The sequence below is a fragment of the Alligator mississippiensis genome, chromosome 1, assembly GCF_030867095.1.
Source record: "Alligator mississippiensis isolate rAllMis1 chromosome 1, rAllMis1, whole genome shotgun sequence".
NCBI classification, from domain to species: Eukaryota; Metazoa; Chordata; order Crocodylia; family Alligatoridae; genus Alligator; species Alligator mississippiensis.
This window is the reverse complement of record NC_081824.1, coordinates 228,474,919-228,496,631: the sequence shown is the minus strand read 5'-3', so window position 1 is coordinate 228,496,631 and position 21,713 is coordinate 228,474,919. Positions and strand designations below refer to the sequence as shown.

General features: G+C 39.8%; 1 protein-coding gene across 3 annotated transcripts in view; it reads left to right on the top strand.

Moving 5' to 3' along the window:
• XRN2 (5'-3' exoribonuclease 2) overlaps positions 1–21,713 on the top strand; it is a 103,489-nt gene that overhangs the window by 73,650 nt on the left and 8,126 nt on the right. For 2 of the 3 annotated variants that reach the window (XM_059720246.1, XM_006277350.4), the window contains 4 exons: positions 5,730–5,798; positions 5,884–6,018; positions 7,474–7,607; positions 15,825–15,894. In XM_059720246.1, coding sequence (XP_059576229.1) covers positions 5,730–5,798; positions 5,884–6,018; positions 7,474–7,607; positions 15,825–15,894 — 408 coding nt within the window. Of the gene's footprint in view, positions 1–5,729; positions 5,799–5,862; positions 6,019–7,473; positions 7,608–15,824; positions 15,895–21,713 lie in introns of all 3 variants that reach the window. The other variant, XM_019491018.2, reaches the window with a different exon arrangement.

Genomic DNA, 21,713 nt, shown 5'->3' with positions numbered 1-21,713 from the left:
GTCGCTAATCGAGGAGCTCTTGTAGACCAGGTAGCTCGGGTCTAACTCGGGCATGCAACACGGAGGATATGTCGTAAGGCTTCAACGACGGGGAGTTGTTGGCAGGTGATCAAGCTGCTGGAGTTCCACTCCAGGGGGAATCACGGAGTTCTCCAACTAGGGCGGAAACGCCCCTAACCTATGGCTAGCGAGCCAATTGCCAGCCGCCACGTGGGAATAATTTAACATTGGCCAATCATATTATGCAAATCTGCATTTCCTCGGCAGGAACTCTATCCCCGCCGGAACTCTTCACCATGCCGAGAATTCCCCTGCCTTACCGTGCCTTGTGCTGGAAAGTTCCACTGTGTTGAGGCACTGATCCAAATCAGCTCTGACAAAACTGTCTTGTAAAACCCTCTTTACTGTATTTCCAAGTCATGAGTATTAAACTTGTGAGTAGTCTACAGGTTTGTTCTCCTTTAACCTTAAACATCCATCCTTTGCACAAGAATGATTAACCACTGGAACAGATAACATAGGGAAGTTATGGGATTTGCATCATCGGAAGTTTTTATTGCAGGTTAGACAAACAGTGGTCTGGCATCATTTTGACAGGAATGGTTCTACCCTCACATGGGGATCAGACTCTTTTCAGCCTTGTTTATTTGTGTTTTGACAGACCTTTGATAGACCTAAGTATAGATTTTGAGAGCCTGGCTGGCACTGCTTGACCCTTTCTTTGTTACCACGTGCTATAGGTCACTATTTTTCAGTGTCAGATCTGATCTGTCTTGCATTGATAATGCCTCTACTTGTTCTCTTTGGTTGCTTTTAGGGGGCCTGAGCCAGCAAAAGAGAATCATAGAATCATAAAAAAAATTAGGGTTGGAAGGGACCGCAGGAGGTTATCTAGTCCAACTCCCTGTTCAAGTAGGACCAGCCCCAATTAGTTCATCCCAACCAAAGCTTTGTCTAGCCAGATTTTGAAAACCCCCAAGAACGCAGCTTCCACCACCTCTCTTGGTAACCTGTTCCAGTGTTTACTACCCTCCTAGTGAGAAAATTATTCCTAATATCTAACCTAAACTTCCCTTGCTGCAATTTGAGACCATTGCTCCTTGTTCTCTCACCACTGATAATAGCCTAGTTCCATCCCCTTTCAAACCTCCCTTCAGGTAGTTGAAGATTGCTATTAAGTAGGGGTGTGCGAAACAGGCCATATTTGATTTTGATTTGGCCTGAATTGGGGACAATGATTCAATTCATTGATTCGGATCGCTGTCCCCGATTCGATTTGGCCGAATCTGAAGATTTGATGCTGATTCAGAGAATCAGTGATTCAGCCATAGACACAACTTTAAATGTTTTTCCTACATACCTTGAGGTACCAGGCATGGGTGGGGAACACTGCAATGGTGGGGTGGATGGAGCGTCCCACAGGAGCATGGGGCAGCCCCCTGCGTGCTCGGCAGCAAACCCGGAAGTGAACTGGCTTGGCGATTGGCTCTATGGTGACCCAAGGTGCCCGCCCCCCCCAGACCCAGGAGGCACCAGTTGCCAAGCTGGGGGGGGCCCAGCACGCTGCCTGGCGGACCCAGAAGCGGACCGGAAGTGTTTCTGGTTCACTTCCGGGTCTGCTGCTGAGCATGCTGGGATGCTTCCATGGGATGCTCCATCTGCTCCAGCATCGCAATGCGCAAGCCACCTGGTACCTTGAGGTATGTAGAAAAAACATTTAAAGTTGTCTCTGTCCGAATCATTGAATCTTCCCGAAATATCTCCGAATAGATCTGTAGGGTTCCGATTCGATTCAGAGAGATGAAAGGGTCTCCTGATTTGATTTGGAGATTTAGCCACTGAATCAGGCCAAATCTCCGCCGAATTGAACCAGCGATGGAAGCTTCACACAACCCTACTATTAAGTCTCCTCTCAGTCTCTTCTCTTCTAGACTAAATAAGCCCAGTTCCCTCAGTCTTTCCTCATAAGTAATATCCCGCAGCTCCCTTATCATTTTTGTTGCCCTCCAGCGTACTCTCTTCAATTGGTCCATATCCTTTTTGTAGTGGGGGGCCCAAAACTGAACACAGTACTCCAGATGTGGCCTCACCAATGGTGAATAGAGGGGAATAATTACTTTCCTTGACCTTCTGGCAACACACTTATCAGTGCAGAGCCTGCAACTGTGGCATAGCTACTTCCTCAGCTGCTCTGCTTTTTTTTTAAGCTTTTCACCAAATCTTATTTTAAGGAGTCTACTGCCAAAGTTGCTTTTTTATTTTAAGGCAGGCAACAATTTCATTGGATGATATCTTTTATTGGACCAGCTGCGTAGTTGGGATGAATTGGACAAGGTTTGAATGCAGGGCATTCTTCGTCAGGACACATGCATGCACTACCCTCCCCTCAGTATACATGCATACACCTCTGAGAAACCAATGCACAAAAAGACAGAATTCACTAACTGATCTTGGCAAAGGGTCTCCACAGGTCTTCTGGCTCCTTGATTCTGTATTTGTCACCTTTTTAAGCAATCCAGGTTACGCTTCAGTTTCCAGCAGTCTAAAAGTATTGAGGGAAGCTCCCATCCAGCCTGCTTTGGGAATACCAGGTTCAGGTCTTTCTAGTAGATGGCAGTCAGGTACTGCTTCCTAGTTTCTTTCTTATCACTTCCAAGTCTCTTTGTCCTGTAATTAGGTTCTTTGCAGAATTTCTGGGACCCAAGACTTCCCTAACAATTTTTTAAAGATCTGTTACACTATGACAGACTTCTGGTCATTGAATCCTGCAAGTTATTTTCCCTTAAAAAAAAAAAAAAGTATCTATTGATCATTGCTGGGAGTTAATTCTCTTTCTTATTTCTCCTCCTCTTTCTGTCTTAACTCCTTGATGTGGTGATAAAAGGAAATCTTTCTTCTCTTCATAGTCTTTCATCCCTTTTTGGCATGCCGTGACCCAGTAGTAGATGCATAGATGGACTCTCCCTTGATGTGGGGACCATTTTCCATCTGTAAAATGCAACTTTTCTGTAGAGAATTCAGCTGCTGTAACATTTTGAAACTCTTGGTTTTTACTTTTGAACACCTTCTCTCACTGCTACCTTGAAAACTTCTCTGAAGTGGCTAGAGTCTGTTGGCCTTTTTAAAGACCTAACATGAATAAATATGGTTACATCATTTGTGTGTGGGCAGGGCCTGCCCAGGATTTGGTATGGATTGACAGGTATTTTTCCTGAGAAGATTAGTTTCCAGGGGGGAAAAAATGCCCCAGTCAAAATGCTTACCTGTGTTAGTGGTGGTTCTTTTTAATTTGGCCCACTGTTTTATTTCAGCTTATGTAGGAGTAAATGTTGACTTTCCTACATGCAGTGTTCTGGGAGGATAATAGCGTACTTCATGATGAATGAAGAACAATGCAAAATTTCCAAGGATAAATCTCTGGTCACAGAAGAATTGAATTACTCATGCACTTGACAGTAAATTGATTTTTATATCCAGTGTGTTGTGTGTCATTCTCATTTTCTTTAAGTCGGTACATTATAATAGTGGGTGTCTAACGCTTGTACCCATAACCTTTCACTTCTGGAGATGTGTAAAATACTTGAGACAGTAAAAATCACTTTTGTGGTCTGTCTGCTCTTTATGCCCTATTTGAAATTAGGTTCAGTTAGTTTTTTCTGTTTACAAGCAGTTCAAGCCTGAAATACTAAGAATGTTGCTTGTCACAATATTATTTAAAAAAATGCTGTGAAATGGGAATTAAGTCACTTTTCCAATGACAAGTTAGAAGTAGCTTCAGATGGCATACCTGCCTTGCATCTCCCCCATACCAGCTATTGTAGTAGTTACAGTAGAAAAACGTGATTCATCTTTTTCTTCTTTGTTGCTGTGCCCTTAAGGAAGATGGCCTTGGGTCTTAGCACTAAATGAGAACTCATGGTACCAACCATTTTTCTAGTCATTGAAGAAATAAACCATACTCCCTCCAGCTTCCATTTGTTTTTCAGTCTGGCTGGTTTTCTTAGATGAAAAGAAAAGTTTGGCATCGTTCAGTGGTGCTCAACCTATCCAGCTCCATGGCCTAAATGGGTGGTATAAGGTTTGTGTTTGGGGTTGATCCATGGGTGCAATCCTATATGCAGCCAGATCCAGTCACATACCAGCGTGATCTAATGCACATGGCTATATCATCCAGCCTGCAGGGCTCCCCGTGGGTCTCCACTAAATTTCTGGACCCATAAAAAGACCAGGGGACTAAATGATATTGTTGGCCTGCAGGCCAGAGCTTAAGCACTACTAGTATAGTTGGAATTGAAGTAATTGAGGTGCATGGTCTCTCTACCTCTGCATTTTCTTTATTTCTCTCAAGTTTGCGGATACTCTTTTTCTGTGCCACTTGGGAGCCATGAAATAGCCATGGTTTAGTCAGGGATGATCCTACCTTAAGCAGGAGGTTGGACTGTGAGGTCCTTTCTAGCTCTACTTTCTTATGATCTCTTTTTGAAGGGCTTGAAAGCACTGGGAATATATAAGTTCTGGCTGCTTCTTGTCTTTTAATGCAAGATTGTCCCTTTTATTTTTTGAGTTTTGTCTTTGTTACTGTGGCACCAAGTCAGGGACCAGACTTCCAATTTTCTAAGCATTGTACCAACACAGAACAAAGTCCCTGCCCCAAAGAGCCCAGAGTTATGCTTGCCAGCCAAACCGTTATAACCTCTAGGTGTCTGTGGATGTGCTTTTGGGCATGACCATTTTAGAGATCTGCCTTAAATATGATCCCAAATGAATAATCCTATCTAGTACTTTGTCTTGGGAATTTGTTCACAACATATGTAAGAGTTAATATGTCCTTCCTGACCTCACATGGCACTAATTACTACCTAGAGCAGTGGTTTTCAGCCTGTGGTATACAAACCCCTAAGAGTCTGCAGACCATGTCTAAGGGGTCCATGAAAGATGACTATGATCAATTAAAAGTATGTGAATACCCACACTTATAATTCAAAGGCATCCCCACCTCCATTTAAAATTTCCAAAGGGGTCTGTCCCTCCATTTTACATTTTTCTGGGGTCTGCAAATGAAAAAAGGTTGAAAACAGCAACTGACCTAGAGAATATACCTGCTTCTGGATTGGCTCCTGATGCAGGAAGATAGGTCTACTTTGTGCAGGGGGCTGTCTGGGACAGTAGAACTGCACAGCTCCTTCAATAAAAAGTGCTAGTGATATATGCCAGCTATGTCTGTTCAGTTCAAGTTATGGATTGGGTGGTTAAATAGAAATTTTAACCACAGCCTGTGTAGACAAACATTGTAGCTGTTTTAAAAGTAGAAGGGGAACTACTGTTTGGAAGTGTGGAACAGCTGTTAAGCTGTTATCTCCATGAACCTGCATTGATAAAAGTAAGCTAAATCACCCTAACTGACCCTAAATGAAGCAGGATTAAGGTTGGAGTGGGTTTGCTTGTCTTGTATTGTTACAGAATCATGAAGATGTGATTGCATCATAATAGTTTGTATCTGTATCCTTTGATAGCGATACAGTTGTTACATCTGTCTGCGCTATAGTTAGACTTTGGAAAGAAGATTCCATTTCTGTGATGTACGTCACTTCTGATAACAGTATAATAATCTTTCAATATGATGCTTCTGTTTTACTTGAGAGAAGTAGTTAGCTATGGTAGTTGGAATTGCAACTGACTTGTGAGATTAAATATTTATCTGATGTAACTGTCTGTGAAATTTCTTGTAGTATCAATTTCAAAGATCCGCAGTTTAACGAAGACTTTGTTTTCAAGGCTGTGGTGCTACCTGGGGCAAAGTAAGTCAGAGCTATCAGCACTTCTTTCATTGTTCAATAATTTGTTTGGGTTCTTATTATTTAGGGTGTCATTTGTAATACACAGAAAACCTCTACCTGTTTTGAAGCCGGGTGACTGGGAAAAAACCAACAACAATGGGAGGCCATGGAGGCCACAGCTTGGTTTTAATAGAGACAGGCAGCCTGTTCACTTGGACCAGTCAGCATTCAGAACGTTAGGGTAAGTAGCATTAAAAATAGCACTCTTAAATGGTTTGCTGGGAGGCTTTTTTATCTTCCCTTTTTCTAACAGTAATGAAACATAGTCATCTGTGATTAGAAGTTTGGCATTTGTATGTTAGAAACTTAGGCAATTATATATTTAAATTTGGTACGTTTTCAGAATGTTCTTAAATACTTGAATTTTATAGTAGTATCTTACATTCCGCTGTTTGATATTTGTCTGCTAAGTATTCTAATTGGCTTTCCTTTTGTGCTTTTTCAACTTTTTTCTTGGGTACTTCTTTGAAGTGTGGGAGATTATATTGAGAATATTAGAAGTGGTACTTAAGATTGTGTTACTAGAACTGGAAAGTCTTCTGTGTTTTAATAAGGTTTTCGTAGATTACTTTTGTTCAAAGCTCATGTGCTGTACTGTAGAAATCCATTTGATTATTTTAGTACCTTGAACAAAGATAACATTAGTTCATTACATGTAACTGCAGCTCAAATTCCAGATAATTTTTCTGATTATTGAGGGCTCTGGCATAGTTTTGCTATGAGAAAAGAGAACGAGTTGAGCTTACACACTGGAGAAAATTAGTTATAAGCCTAGATGTGCAGGTAGCTATTTATATCATTTTTTTTCTCCTCCTTAAGAGAGTACAGCCAACAAGCCACTGTGGGGATGACTATCCATGTAGGAATACAGAAAATATTTTTAAAGGATTTTAAAGGAATTCCCCAGGTCTCATGTCATCCTGTGCCTTCTTGCTGGGACCCGCATTGACCTGTGCCGCTCCAATGAAGGGCAGCTTCCAGTGTGGAGGAGTAGGCTGCATGGATCCTGACATGGAGGCACAGAGTGCCAGGAGTTCCCTGGGTCCTGTGCCTCTGCACCAGGACCTGCACAAGTTTTCCCTGCTTACAGAGACATGCCCCTGGTGGTCCTAGGGTGGGGCTCTGTGGAGAATCCCAAGTTTCCCTGCTTACAGAGAGGTACCCTGAGATCCTCTGGGGTTGTGTCTCCATAAGCAGGGAAAGGTGGGCAGGTGGTCTCAGGGCTTGAGGGGCCCAGTCCTGCATGGGAATTCTTCACTGTGCAGGATCAGGCTCCTGAAGCACCTTTCCTGGGGCAGTTCCCACCACAGAGCAAATAGACATCTGCCACAACAAAGCAGCACTATGTAACGCTACCTCACAAAGGGTAGGAATGTATGTTTGCTTGCCACTTGTGCCACCATAAACATTTTTATAGCGGCACAAATACAACATCAGGCTATGTCTGTTTCTACTCTTTGTTTGCAATTGTATGGGACCCTTGTTGGAAGTGAATAACTGCATTGTTCATGAACATCTTCACTGATATACCAGAGAGGACACTGGTGTTTGATGGACTGGGTAGCAGCTGTTCTAGTAAGATGACATTCAGAAAAAGATCACATTATTTCTATCTTCCATTTCTTACGTATAACAGCCATGCAATGTCAAGGGAAAGAGGGCAGCCAGGAAGTGGAATGTACAGCAATGCAGCCCCTCTTGGAGCTTATCAGGGAAACCCATACAGACCGCTCTTTTCTGGACAACCACAGATTCCTAAATTGTTGTCAAGTAAGTTTGGGTTTTTTGTTTTTTTTAATTTTCTCGCATTTTCAAGTTTGATGGGTTTAATTTGATTTGTTGTCTTTGGTTGTTACAAATCCATGTTATATATTTTGGTAAAGTTTAAAGGATTATTTAATGTAGAAGTTAAGAGTTGGGGGTTTTTGCCAAGCTTCTGTTACTAATTACCTTTTCAGTAATGGCTAGATATTGCCAAACCTGCATTATTTTTCTGCTTTTCCAGGTTTTTTAGTCTAGCTTCCTACTCTCCTGTTGTGTAGTGGGTACAACTTAAAAAAAAAAAAAAGAAGAAGAAGAAATAGCTATTCCTGCTACTGTGATGTTCAGACTAGCATGTAGTGTTACAGCACTGGTACTACAAGGTGTTGAAGCTAGCATTGACCCTGTGATTGGTGCAGAGAGAAGCTTTTTGCATTTTCCTGTTGTTGTCCTCTATCCTTCCTCCACATTGGCTCCCAAAATAGTGGTATTAACTATGTTAGGGTTACCATACATCTGGATTTTCCCAAACATGTCCTCTTTTTTGGCCTCTTTTTTTTAAATGGGAGCAAGTGCCCGGGTTTTTGCTCTGCCTCTGCTTTTCCAGGCTGGCTGGCTGCTTGCGGCTGAGAGCAGCAAGCAAGGTGATTGTCTGTTGGGGGGCCCATGAGCTGCTCAGAGAGAGCGAGAGAGCGCGCGCGCGCGCACGTGCAGGAGCTGCTTGGGCAGCAGGGCTGGGGGGGCTAGAGGGCTCTGCGGGTCAGGAGTGAGGGGCACTGGCAGGGCTGGAGGTGGCAGGGGTCTTCAGGTCCAGAGTGTGGGGCACCAGCAGGGCTGGTGGGGGGCAGGGGGCTGTAGGTTGGGAATGAGGGGGGGCTGCAGGGGCAGGGACTTAGGAGCAAGGGGCAGAGGCAGGGCATGAGCATATCACTGCCCCCAAAATCATATGTCCCTTTCCCCTCTCCTCCCTCCCTCCTGCTCCCCTCCCCCTCGCAGGTGTCCTCTTTTTTGATACTGGAAATATGGTAACCCTAAACTATGTAACACTGTAACTTGGCCTGTTTCAGGATTCAGTCTCTTTGAATCTCTGCTGAAGAAAATCATTTGATGGCTTATTTTCTTTAAATTGTAGGAGGCAAAATAGAAAGATAGTTTCTACCAGTGTAGCTTGAAAAAGGAAGACATTCCCTCCATTAATCAGGAGTGGCTGGCTTCTGATGTAAATGTTGCATGGTGCTACTATCTAGCACCAGTGTTACCTAAAATTTGCTCTTTGGTGAGATTTAATAAAGAGGACAGAATACACTACTTGGGACAGAACAGTAAGTTTCATTTGGAATAGATACCAAGCTTATTATGCTGTTCACATCCTAACTTCATCTGCTGAAACACTTTTGACATGGCTTCACCTGTAACTAATCAATAAACCAGCTTAGTCGTTCAACCCAATGCACTTGACCTGATGGTACCTTTTTGCATTGGGTTGAGCGACTAAGCTGGTTGCATGTGGAGAGGCTAGGACTAACTACTTGGGACAAGTTAAATGCTTGCAGGAATAGAAATGAAACGCAGAGACAGCAAGAATGAGACGAGAAGAATGGGAATGCATGATTGTCCTATACCTATCATCTAGATGAAACTTAAACTTCATATATTTGTATTCCTCCAATAAGAAAAGGGAAAAAAAACTTGGAGTAATTAGTCCATTAAGAATACTACAAGTCCAAGTCTCTAAAGAAAGTGTCAGTACTCTGAAGCAAGTCTTTCAAAATAGTCACCTCAGCCTTTTCTGAGCTTTTTGAGCTGATCACTCAGTGTTTTTACTTGTGTAGCTCACATCCTCGTAACATCTGAGCACCTGTCTGTGTAGGAAACACTCCATATGCAGATGTCATCACTTCAAAATGCGGATGTTTGAATCCACTGATTGATGTTAAATCTCAGTTCATCTCTTTTTCTCAGGAGTCATCTTGGAACTTTCCTCTGTGTTTTCCCTCAAACAGTCCCATTCTACCACTTCAAAATTTCAGTAACAATAGAGGACGGTTTCTTGAGCTCTTGGATTTGGGTAGCTGGCAAGTGCAACACTTTCCAAGAAAGGAATTGTCCAGGACATCTGATTCCAAAAGTCATGGTGCAGCCTTAGTGTGTTCTGCAGGTGTGGTCTTGCAGATAGTTTTGAGCAGATTGCTGGCTACTCCTTTCCTCAGGATGTCCCCCTCTTTGATTCTGGTTTCCCAGTATCTTCTCTTGGACAATGATTGGTTTCTGCTTCCCTGCAATTTACTAACCATGTGGGGAAAGGGAATGTCAAGTAGATACCTTAGCTCCGTTCATCTCCCTTGTGGCATGCAGTGGCAGTTATGAACTTTAAACTTTAAATAAAGGAATCTTTCAAAAAGTGAGGGAGGGTAAGAATGTTGCTGAGTGCTCACGCTCTGCATTTCCAAAGTATTCATAGACTTGAGACAGCCTATTGCTGACATTCTCCATGGTAATGGAAAACTTCTTTCTTATTCTTCATTACATAATTCCCATCTTGCGTTTCTCTCCTCTTCATCTGATGATACCAAGGCCTTCAAGGTGATGTCATTAACTTAAGCCTTAGAAGTCCTTCTCAGACCTTTCTACTGCACTTGAGTGATTTATGAACTACTGGACTAGGGTAGCAAATTACTGAAGACTTCAGGACTGCTTTGGTAATGAGGGATATACCAACCTTGCCTTAGATGTATGGAGAGTAAAATTAAACCAAGAAAAGATTGTTTTTACTTATGTTAATAAGATCACATTTGGAATGAGCATGGCTTCCAAGGGTTCTGTGCAAAGTAGCAAGGTTTATCTGCTGCTAAAAAGATCTCCAGAAAAGCTTGGTGCTGTCTATTCAATACTTAGTTCATGTGGTCCTGCTATAACTAGAATTAATGGCAATGGGTATCTTGATTCCTGTTTGTCTGCATGTGAGTGAGATCTCTTCAACCAGGTTTGAAAGATCTGTTTAAACCCTCAGTCCTTCTTTTGATCCTAGCCCCAGTTTAGGCCAGACAGGATTTTCTTGTTATCACTCAACCTAACAGTTCAGTTAGCATTGCCTTTCTGTGACCTGTCAGGGAACAGGCAGATAGATGCCTCTCACAAATTGAGAGGTTCTTCACCTGGTGTCTCAAATAAGCTATAACAATAAAATCATCTGTTCAGAGTTTCATAGTTTTTAGGGGCTGGAAGGGACCTTATAGATCATCAGGTCTAGCCCCCCTGCCCTTGGGCAGGAAAGACTGCTGGGGTCAGATGACCCCTACAAGATAGGGTTTTTAAAGACTTCTTCTGACTCTAACAGTATCTTCAACTAGGAAGTTCTAGACAGCCATATACAAGGGAGGGAAAGGAAACAGTTTTAAATGGGGCATCTTGTAACTTATACAAGACCGCATTCAAGAAGCTCCTCTTGTGTACAAGAGAGAACACAGATGATACAAGAAGATTGCCCTTGAAACGTGAAAATAGTTGCATGTGACGTTAGCAATTCAATTGCTAAGTGCCCTGAAAATGCAAACTTACTTTCAATTTTTGAGTAGTTAAGCAGTTAAGGCTTAGACATTTTGTGGAATAGATTGAGCAAGATTTTCATTTTACAGCCTTGTATTCAGTGTGCATATGTATAATACAGTTGTGGATGTGTATTAATGTATATATGTGCACACATATACACAGCCATATATACTTATAATGAAGTGAAATTGGACTCTAGAAGGGCATTGCGGTCACTCAAACTGTCACCTCCTTTTCAAGAGCCTGTTCTGGGTGTTTCTTACTGTTGTTCTCTGATTTGACTTTGATGTGCCAATTTTCAGTTGATGAATAATTGTCTGTGTGCTGATAACTTGGAGGAGTCAAGTGCAGTTTGGTAGCACTCTGCGTGAATGACACATTTGGTTTCTGCAATCCAGAGTATCTGATTTATGACTTCCATTCCAGTCAGTAAACTTGTCAATTAGCTGCATTGGAAAAGTGATTTTGATTAGTGCAATCAGTAAACATGAAATCTTGTCTTTGATTGCCACACTGATTAGATAAATTGTCACTTGAGGAGCTGTAGAAAAGGCAGTTTATATGGCCTTATAGTGCTAGGAGATGCCTAAATTTTACAGACCAAAGAAAATAATAACTGTCATGTTTCCTCTCCTATTTGTACTTTTTTGGAGAGCAATTCACTGTTTCAGGCTTTTTCCCTTAAATTGATCATCTATCAGAGCCATATGGTAATAAGTTGTTTTAAACACTTAATGCTTATGAATGCTTAAACTACATGCATTCCTCAAGGCTGTACAAAGACCTGATTAGAATTAGATGGATGAAGGGGTTGCTTTGTCATTTTTCCATTGGAGATGAAGGTGACAATTTTCAATATGCCAAACCTAGTACTATTCAGGGTCCATATGATAGATGCTCATTGTATCTGGTAGTGACCAAACTCCTTTGGTTTTCACTGGAGAATGTCTCCTTGGACTTGTTTTTATGTACAAAAGACTTCTTTAAATAAATAAATAAATGCTGACTTAGATGTAGGCCTTTAACTTGCTGGGAAGGAGAACTTATTTCATCTACACAACTTCCTGACTAATTGGAGACCTTGCCTAGTTCCTAGCTGCTCAAAAAAGGGTAACTTCCCCATCTCCTTGAAGAGTGGGAATGTATAAATCTTATCCCTGCTCTCCATATTCTAAGAATGGGGGAGTCTGAATGTCCTCCTCTTCATTCTCCTCTTAACTCCCACTGTTACTCTCTACTGTTAGTCTTGGTTTTGTCATCAGTATTACCCAAAAATCCTGTCTGTCAGAGTTCTTAAAGAACCTACTATAATTGTGTCTGAGTGGCATCTAACATTATAAAGGGTGCACGTAAAGAGATCTCTTCAATATCATCATCAAAGACTGAAGACAGCATTTAATTTTTGTACATTGCTTTGTTCTTGTGGGATGGCTATGGGACAGCTGTGTCAAAATGGGTTTTGCATTTTGCCTTGAAAGTGCTGGTGTACCAGCACTTTCTTCCATTTGTTTTACCTGTTAATTTTGAGGTAAAAATAAAAATTAAGAACTTGAGAGACTGTTAAAACATACTGAGACCGAATGTCATGGTGCAGTGCCAGCTATTTTCTGTTTTCAAACTTTGTTTTGGATGAGAACGTTTTAGGATAATTTAAAATACGAACAAATGAATTTCATGTTGGTATAGTTTCACATATAGTTCCTTATCCTGTGGGCCTCCAGCTGTTTAACATCAAGAATACCTTGTAAACATGGTTTCTTGGAGCTTGTCATATGCTTAATTATGTATTCCACAAAAATAATTTGAAACAAAGTGTTTTGTTGTACCTCTTGGGCTTTTAAATCGATGCTACTACCTCAGTTTTGTATTCAGTGCAAGCCCAACTTCACTAATGAGCAGGTTTAATACAACTTCTGGCTTAATCACATCTTTTTATGCAACTGGAACTCCTTGATACTTCAGCTGGTCATGTGGTAAATGTTCTTTTCTTTTTTTTTAACTGGTTCTTCAGTTATAAAATGATTGCATGGTTAAGTGTTCAGCAAAAAAACAGGTTTTTCTCAGCCACCTTGTGTTCTTCTACCTTTAATGCCTGTCATACTTAAGCTTTGTAACCAAAATAGAATAAAACTGTTGTTCTTGATTGTGATGACCATGTTTTTTGAGACATGGCATGAACACAAGTCTTTTTCTTTAGGCCTTAAAAAAGTAAAAATTGTCAGGACTGTCCAAATGATTTAGATGCTTTTGAAAATAAAGCTTTGTTCCTTAATGATTTAGGGACCTCCTCAAAATGTTATCTTAAATGAAGGGTAGATTAGTTATATTCTAGCAGTACTCTGTTCCAAAAGGATTTCAAAACGTAACTGCTTCTTTCAGTAGGACAGTGTTTTTCACTGATGATGAGAACCCCCTGGGGAACAGCCTTAACTAAGAGAAATAAGAATCATATGCTTTGGTTTAGCTCTGTATTTTAGGATTAAATATTTCATTTTCAGCCCAGTTTTTAAAATGAGCAGGTCTGCATCTATGAATTGTGAAAAATAAGGATGGACAGTATAATGAAGACTGTTCCCTGCAATCCATACTTGAATGCTTTTTTACAAACCTAACTTAAATGCTTCAAATGATGGGACCACATCTGCTTTCCTTATCCTCTTCAGTCTAATATACCATGCTCTTTGAACTTGGAGCCTGATATTTTTCTTTTCCTACTTCAGTGGGAGCCAGCCTTCTTGGCAGGTGTGCCACAGATTTGGCGCTTTGCCCTCCTAGAGTGCCACTCCAGTCCCCTTTCTCTAACTGATCTACTGCTCTGCTTTCTGCCCCCTGCCCTAGTCTCTCTGCTGATCTGCTGCTCTCTACCCTGTGCTCCCTGCCAGAGCCACTGCTCTGTTTTCTGTTCCCTGCCTTATCTGCTGCTGTGCTGCCTGCCCCCTCCCCGGTCTGCCACATGTCACACATGGAAGCTACTCATGCCACTTGTGGCACCTGTGCTGCAGATTAGTCTGTCACCAGTGCCTTAACTGATGCCATAAGCTCCCCACCCCCTCAATGGGGCCTCAAAAAAATGTTCTTATCTATAAAATGGATTATCTTCGAGTTAGCAGTTGATTACCATGAGTTTATGGGATCCTAATCTAGGCCTCCATGGATATTTTATCCATACTGCAAGCCACTTTGTATTTTTTGTTTTTTCTGTGTGCATGATTCGTTCTGATCAAAGGAAACCCAACCAGGAATAGCATAACCATTGGAGATCAGAATGGATTTCCACTGGCAGAGCCATGTTATCTTCAATAGGACCTGCCTGTGCTATACACTGTTCTCTCAAGTGCTGCCATAAAAGGTTTCTGTTCAGGTCAGACCATTAAAATGTGCAAGCAATCCAGCTGAGTTAGGAGGAGAAAGGCACAGGGAAATCTGAGCCTGTGTTTGGCTTATTTTATGTGCAGTTGAAAAAGGAAATGTAATATTCTAGCAAATTTTTGAGAAATCTTGAATATTGACAGTTTAACAAGGTATTGGTGTCCTATCACAGTATATCCATTAGACAACTTCTGGAAACAGCTGTTAAAATTAGGTCACACTTAAACACCATTGAAGATAATCAAAGATGTCACTGAAACTGAAGCTTTTGATTGATACACAATTTAAGTGTTTTGAACTGACCATGGAGCTATTGATTAGATGTTTCTTTTATCCTGTTTACTGGTCAATTTATTTAGAAGAACAGCAGCTCTTTAATTGCATGTCTTGTTAGAGCAATGTTGTTGCTGCTACATCTTTGCCCAGAGTTAGTTTGACTAGGAGAAAACAATTGAAAAGTGGGTGGTCTGTTTCATTACTCTCTTACTGCTGTAGTGCTGTGTGTCCTCAGCCATATTTACCTATTTTTCCCTTCTGTATGTTAACTTTGCATACAGAGTGACCGCTAGTAAATTATAGTATTTTGCTAGCCAGATAAACTTGAAAATACATTATTCTTCAAATCTTGTTTTACTCTTCCCATCCTGTTGACTTTGCCATGCCAAGTTCTTTTGAAGCTTGTACATCAAATAGTTCAGCCTAATTAATACATTTCTCAGTAGATAATGAGTTACTATATTTTTTTCAGTAATAAAGGAAAGAAATCACATCAATGTTACACACTGTGTGCATGTACTCTGTTATTGACAGATGTAATAATTCTAAACATTATCACAACTTTGAAAATCTTTCAGCCAGTGATCACATGGCTTTGAGAGGAGGGAAGGGGAGGGGGGGTGGTTGGTGTTTTTTTGTTTTAAAAATCCAAGAAAGTTCATCTTTCTAGGGCTTAAAATCTTAACCCACATACTAGCCTCTGCAGTTGTAATTTTTCCACCTTGTTCCTGAAATGTAACTTTCTCCTAGGCATATTAATACAAAGTGCTGAATTCTGTATTTTCACCTGCATCAAGCCAGTGTCACATCAGTGTAATTAGTCTACAGTTGCATCAGTTTAATTCAATAGAATTTGACCTGACAATAATCGTAGGCAGCAAGCCCAGCTTGGGTTTTTTCTTTATTCTCATGAACCTTTCAAAACCTAAGATAACCTGAGCACAACTTTTAAGTATCATCTTCTTCTTGTATTGAAAACAAGTCTTCTTAATTTGATCAGAAAGAAACAATATTTTTTGTTTTACTGTGCAGATCTCAGGCCTCCAGAATCATGGCGAGGGCCTACACCTTTGTTTCAGCAGCCACCGCAGAGATATGACAGGTATGGCAATTTAAATTTTATAAAAAGGGGCAGTGTGGAGCTTCCTCAGAGCTTGTAATATTGTGTGTTTTTATTTGTTTTGAATTGGGCTTTTAATTTTCTGTTTTAAATTAACTATGGATGTAAGGTTGATGTACAGTCCATGATTTATTTATTTAAAAGGGATGAGTGCTTTGTGTAGGAAAAAAAGGGAATAAAACCACTTTCCATTAAAAATCAGAAACTTCAAAATTAACTTTACCGTTGATGCTTTGGTACCGTTCTTGGTTCTTTGGCCTTTATCTTATTGAAGCTTTTGAGATACCATGAAATTCAACACAGAGAGCTTAAAACTGCATTAGATTTTTGGACAGGCTAAACAAATTTCTTTTTAGGAGGGTTGTGGAGCTTAATGAGGCATAACTAATGGTGTTCCACTTTTATCATTTCTGTGCTGGAACCACAGCATTAGTACAGACCAGCCATTGATTCTTGCTACAAACCTCTTGAAGTCCTAATCAGCTTCTTTGGTGCAACTTTTTCAGGCCTGACAAGCCTATTGTAGGGCAGTGTCACTGTAGGTCAGTAGTTATTAGTTGCCACTGAAAACAGTTTCTTTAACTACTTAAGACTGAACTAAATTAAATGCAGAAGGGACTCAGAGGAGGATTATGGAATCTGCAGTCCAATAAGTACCATGGAATAGAAAGAATGTGACATGGTTTGGTAATAAGGGATGTTTTACGTGTGTTCCTTCATTGATAAGTTGTGCGCCCTTAAGTCAGATAGACTTTATAAACTCCAAGATATCTGTGAACCCTATGAAAAATTAGATTTTGTGACTTCTTATTTAGAAGTACAAATTTAAGAGGAGCACTAACTTTTGCACATGCTGTTTTTGCTTACAGCAGTAATGCTGAAAAAAATCAGATTAGGGAGAGGTTATTGGGCTCTTTACAATTACGCCTTCCATGGCAACCATTTTTATCCCTGTTGAAATCAGTCCAGTTCCCTCTTACATGCCATGTAATGTGAGACACCACATTAACATTCTTTCTTTATTTTCAGCATTGTGCTCAGCAATGTATTTTTAATTTCTAATCCTGATCTCAATAACTGTAAATTCAGAAAATGTTGCTTTTGTTGCTGCTGTTTTAGTTTTTAAGAAAATATGACGTTGGCTTACTACTTTTTACCATATTAGAACCCTATGATTCTGTCATTCTTTGGGTTTGCTTTTTTTGGTAAAGTGTAGTGGTTCAGTGATTCAAATATAAATTGGATAATTAAGCTGAAATGCTCTTTTCCCAACATTATACTATGTTCCGCTTCACTTCTTCAAATACTGTGCCATATGTGCATACTGTAGTCGCAAGGTTATTCAATGGCTTGCTTTTACAATAGTGGAGAAAGAGGGCATGATTTTCTTTAAGTAGTTAAAAATGTACTACCTTTTTGTAGTACAGTTGTAGAGTGTAGTGTACTATTGTGTCATTCTCCCGTTAACTTATCCAAGGTACTGTAACTACTGCAGTGTTGCTTGTGATGTTACTGGAGATCACCATCCAGTCCTTCACATACATATTTTAATCTTTCTTTTATTCCTTTATGGGACCAAAGTTCTTCCTGTTACGGCTTATCCTAGAAAGGAACATTTCTGAGAACCGTGAAGGAATGTGCTTCCAACTTTTTGAATGAAAATAAGATCTTATTGTTCACAATTCAACAATTTTTCAGACGATAATTTGTATACCTCTCATTTGGCTTATGCAAATCATCAGCTTCCCAGTTTTAGCTTTCAGTGAGAATAAATAATTTGACCATATTTTTGAAGATAGTGTTTAACACATGCTGAGCATTGTCGTGGAATTACTTGTCACTGATTTCTATTTGCATATTGAAATATAAACTCATCTGCCAGTTCTTATAATCTTGGGATTGGGTGGAGTTGATTGAATTAGATGTTGTTTTAATACAGTCTGTGTATATATTCCATCATAAGATGTTTTCAACCTGTGGGTAGTTACCTGGCAGGACAGAAGCAACACCTTCCTGTAATGTTAGAAGGCTGCTGGTCACAATCTACTTCTGTTTAGCACAGGGTTTCTTGCTGGCCCTGCTTGGTGCAAATGAGGAAGTGATTAGCCTCTTAATCTGAAGTAGTCAGGAGGAGATTGGAACCTCTCTAGTTTGGAGCAGCCAGAGGAATGCAAGTAGAGCCCCATCCCTGTCAGGAAGATTTTTGAAATGTCAAGGAAGCTGGCTGAAAGTTTCCTCGGGTACTTGTTGCATTTGGGGTAAATGTGGATGGAGCTGGAACACGGGCGGGAAAAATAAGTACTGGAAACAGCTTGTACATCACAATCGAAATAAGTTGTCACCTGAGTTAACATTTTTTTTTCAAGCTTGGGACATGATGGATGGAGAGTAAATTAACTTCCTGTGATTTTTATAATCCTGAACAAAACAGCTGCTTCATGCTTACAAATGGTTTGGCTGATCTGTTCTCTTCTGGTACTAAGTTATTTTATAGCCTATGCTAATACTTAGTGTGCACCTGAGAAGACTTTCTGTTAGTTTTCAAAGTTTTTTTTTTTACATCTGTTACCTGCTGCCCTTGGTGGTCAAGTTTCCTAGGTTTGAGGGAGATCTAGGTTTAACCCTCACTTCCTTATGCTTGAGGGAAGAAAATGCTGTCATTGCTCTGTGAATGAATGTTGATAACATAATTTGCATACATCTCAACCTGAATTTAAGGTAGTTCTATGCACAAATAGCATAATGTGCATGCATCTCAACCTGAATTTAAGGTAGTTCTACTGTGTGTGCTTGGATAAGACTTCCACTGAAAATTGAAACTGGAATATATGCATATGTCTTTATACTATAACGCTTGCTCTAAGGTAAGCTTGCTAACTGCACCCTGTACATATATACTAGTTTGATTCCTTTTATTTTTATTATATGCAGCAGTGGGTAGTGTATTTGAATAAGCTAGTCACTAGAACCAGACATAATTCCACAGAGAACCATGCATTGGTGTGACAATGTTATATAGCCTTGCTAAGATGCAGCCTAGGTCCTGTAGTGATACATAGGTACAAGGCACCAAATTTGGTTCCTGAGGGAACTGAAACTTAATTTCCTGACTTTGTTTGTCAGATTAAAATCTCAACTTTAATTTTGCATTAATACCATTTTAGGATACAAGTTCAATACATAATTTCGTGAATTAAGGACCAGATGGAGAGAGAGCTGGAGGCTCAGTTTTCTTGCTCTTAGTATTAGAGTACCTCTACAATATGGTACGTAATTTAGTGAATTAAGGGCAGAAAGGAAGACTGTTTTTTTTTTTTGCTTTTAGTATTAGGGTACTTATACAGCATTATGAAGATACTAAATGCCCTGTAAGTGTTTAACTTACTGAATTTAACTGAGGCTTAATAGCTAAGTGTACATTTTATTTCTACAGTAGCTTGAAAACAGCAGAAATCAGAAATCAACTGACTTCTGAAACATGGAATAGTAACAGTAGGTTGTCACTGTATCCTAACACATAGATTAAGAAAAGTGATACTACTGAAATGGGTGTACCTTTGCATAATATAAAAATATTTTTAACTCTTATCCTGTGTGCAGTCATGGTGAATCGCAAAAATCCTTGTGAATAGTTACTGCACGGTTATAATGGCTGCTTTTAAAAACCAACATGTTGACTGTTTAATTGGGAAAGCAGCCTGAGGGCATAAATGCCTAAAGTGGTGATTATTATTGTACTCCTTCCTGAACAACTTCACTTCACTTCACTTCACTTTTCATTCTGGGCCACCTTTAGTTACAAAGTAGTAACTTAACCCTCATCCCTTTGTATTTGCATAGAATTGCAGCAGTGATCTTGAATGAAAATTTTGCTTTTAAAACTTTGATTGATGATAGAAACCTTGCAGAATTTTCAGCCCATATCATCTTTATATGCAAAGGGGCTTCATATTAATTCACAGAAATGAAATTGTTCGTTCTGCTTGGTAATGAAAGTCCAGAATTGATGTTACACTGATGTTCTGAATAATTTAATGCAGTTTACCCTGTCCATCACAATGGTGGATCTGTGACAGAAAAGGATATACTTTAAGTCTACCTAAAGATAAAAGTAGGTTCCCAGAAAAATGAAATAAAAATGTTAGAGCGCATGTATTCAGGCAAGATAAATGAGTGTCTTGTTTGCATTGCTGTGTGATCTTGAATTTTCCAGGTTTAAGCACACAAACATCCATTGATTTTTTTGTTCAAGTAGTTACAGTTTTGCTCTAATACATAATTCAGATAACATTTTGTGTATTCATAGTCAGCTGCATGAGATGGAAAATCAGCAAAAAGAATACAATTCAGCAGTAATTAATGTTTTCTTTTGTGCAATGTTTGGTTTGGTTTCAGTAAGTACATTTTGCATATTGTAAGTGCCAACTGTGCACCAGCATGAAAGACTCTTGCTTTCCAATAGGAACCTAGTTCTTTCATCTCAGTGGATGGCAAGAGTTCTTATTGCTTTTGTTTTGAACATTACGGCTGTCCTTAAAATCTGACAAGACAAAGCAGTCATAATGCTTTGCTTTTACAGTGGAAACCTGAAATGAATGGGAATAGGAATTTAAACATGAAAGCAGTCTTTAAATATGTACTTTTTCCCATTTTGTTATATTTGCCAATTGGGCTTTCTGAAACAGCTTGCCAAATCCAGTACACTATCATTATGCAGACCTTCTCTCCATTCCTGTCAGGGACATTCTCATTAAAACATTTCCTCTCCTCTTCCCTCCCACCCCACACCCTCCCAGCCCACCCCTCAGTAACTCCCAGTCTTGCTTGCCAGCTTTTGTACAGGTGGCTACATGTAGGGTGCTTGGTATGAACTTCAAGAAAGAGAAAGTGATCGCCTTTTTAAAACCTTGAGTGCTCGTTTTGGGGGGGGAAAGAAGACTCAAATTTAGCCTCGCAACAACTTCATCAACCTCAGTAGAACTCCCATCACTCTGTCTCCTTAATCAAATGAAACCTGTCTCTAAAGACGAGGGAAGTGGTATTGAAGTCAGTCTCTCTGTAAGTAATGTAAAATTAAAAGGGTGCAGTGACTGTTTATTAAATAACGTACAAACACACCTATTGTCCAAATAATATTTAGGTATTTTAAAATTTTCCTTGGATGTTACATTTCAAGAAAACGAATTTCAGCTATTTAAGCTAACTAATACACATCTTCCGAACCAGATTTAAGGAGGTAGGTTTCTTTATATGAAACTTGTTCAGTAATATCTAATTCTGTAATTAATATTTTTTCCCTTTCCTTCCCATGACACTGTGACAAATTTTCTGCAGAAAATAGGTGGATTTTGAGTAGTCCCAGAGAATGGAGAATTTATATCCTGAGCAGTGCTTAGCTTTGGGGAACTATATCATGGCTGTATCATTTTTCTAAATATTTTTAATCAAACAATGATTTTATGTATTATACCTGTTGCTTTATAATTGTAATGGTAGAATGGGTACTTGAAGGCAATTAAAACATTTCTTCCTGCTAGTAATCTAGGATGACAAACTAGGTTATAATAGATGTTGAATTTGTGTTCCCATATAAACTGTACACCAAATGTCAGTCAGTCCAAGCCAATTAGTGGTTATGTTGCTAGGTCACCATGGTCAATTGAAAACTGCATCAATAGAACTTGAAAAGGTTTCTTCCCGATCAGACCTTCTGACATATTGAGCAGAATAATGGATGGGAAAAAACAGCGAAGGCCCCTACCCTAGATTCAAAATACTCCACAGTAAGAATTCATTTGCAA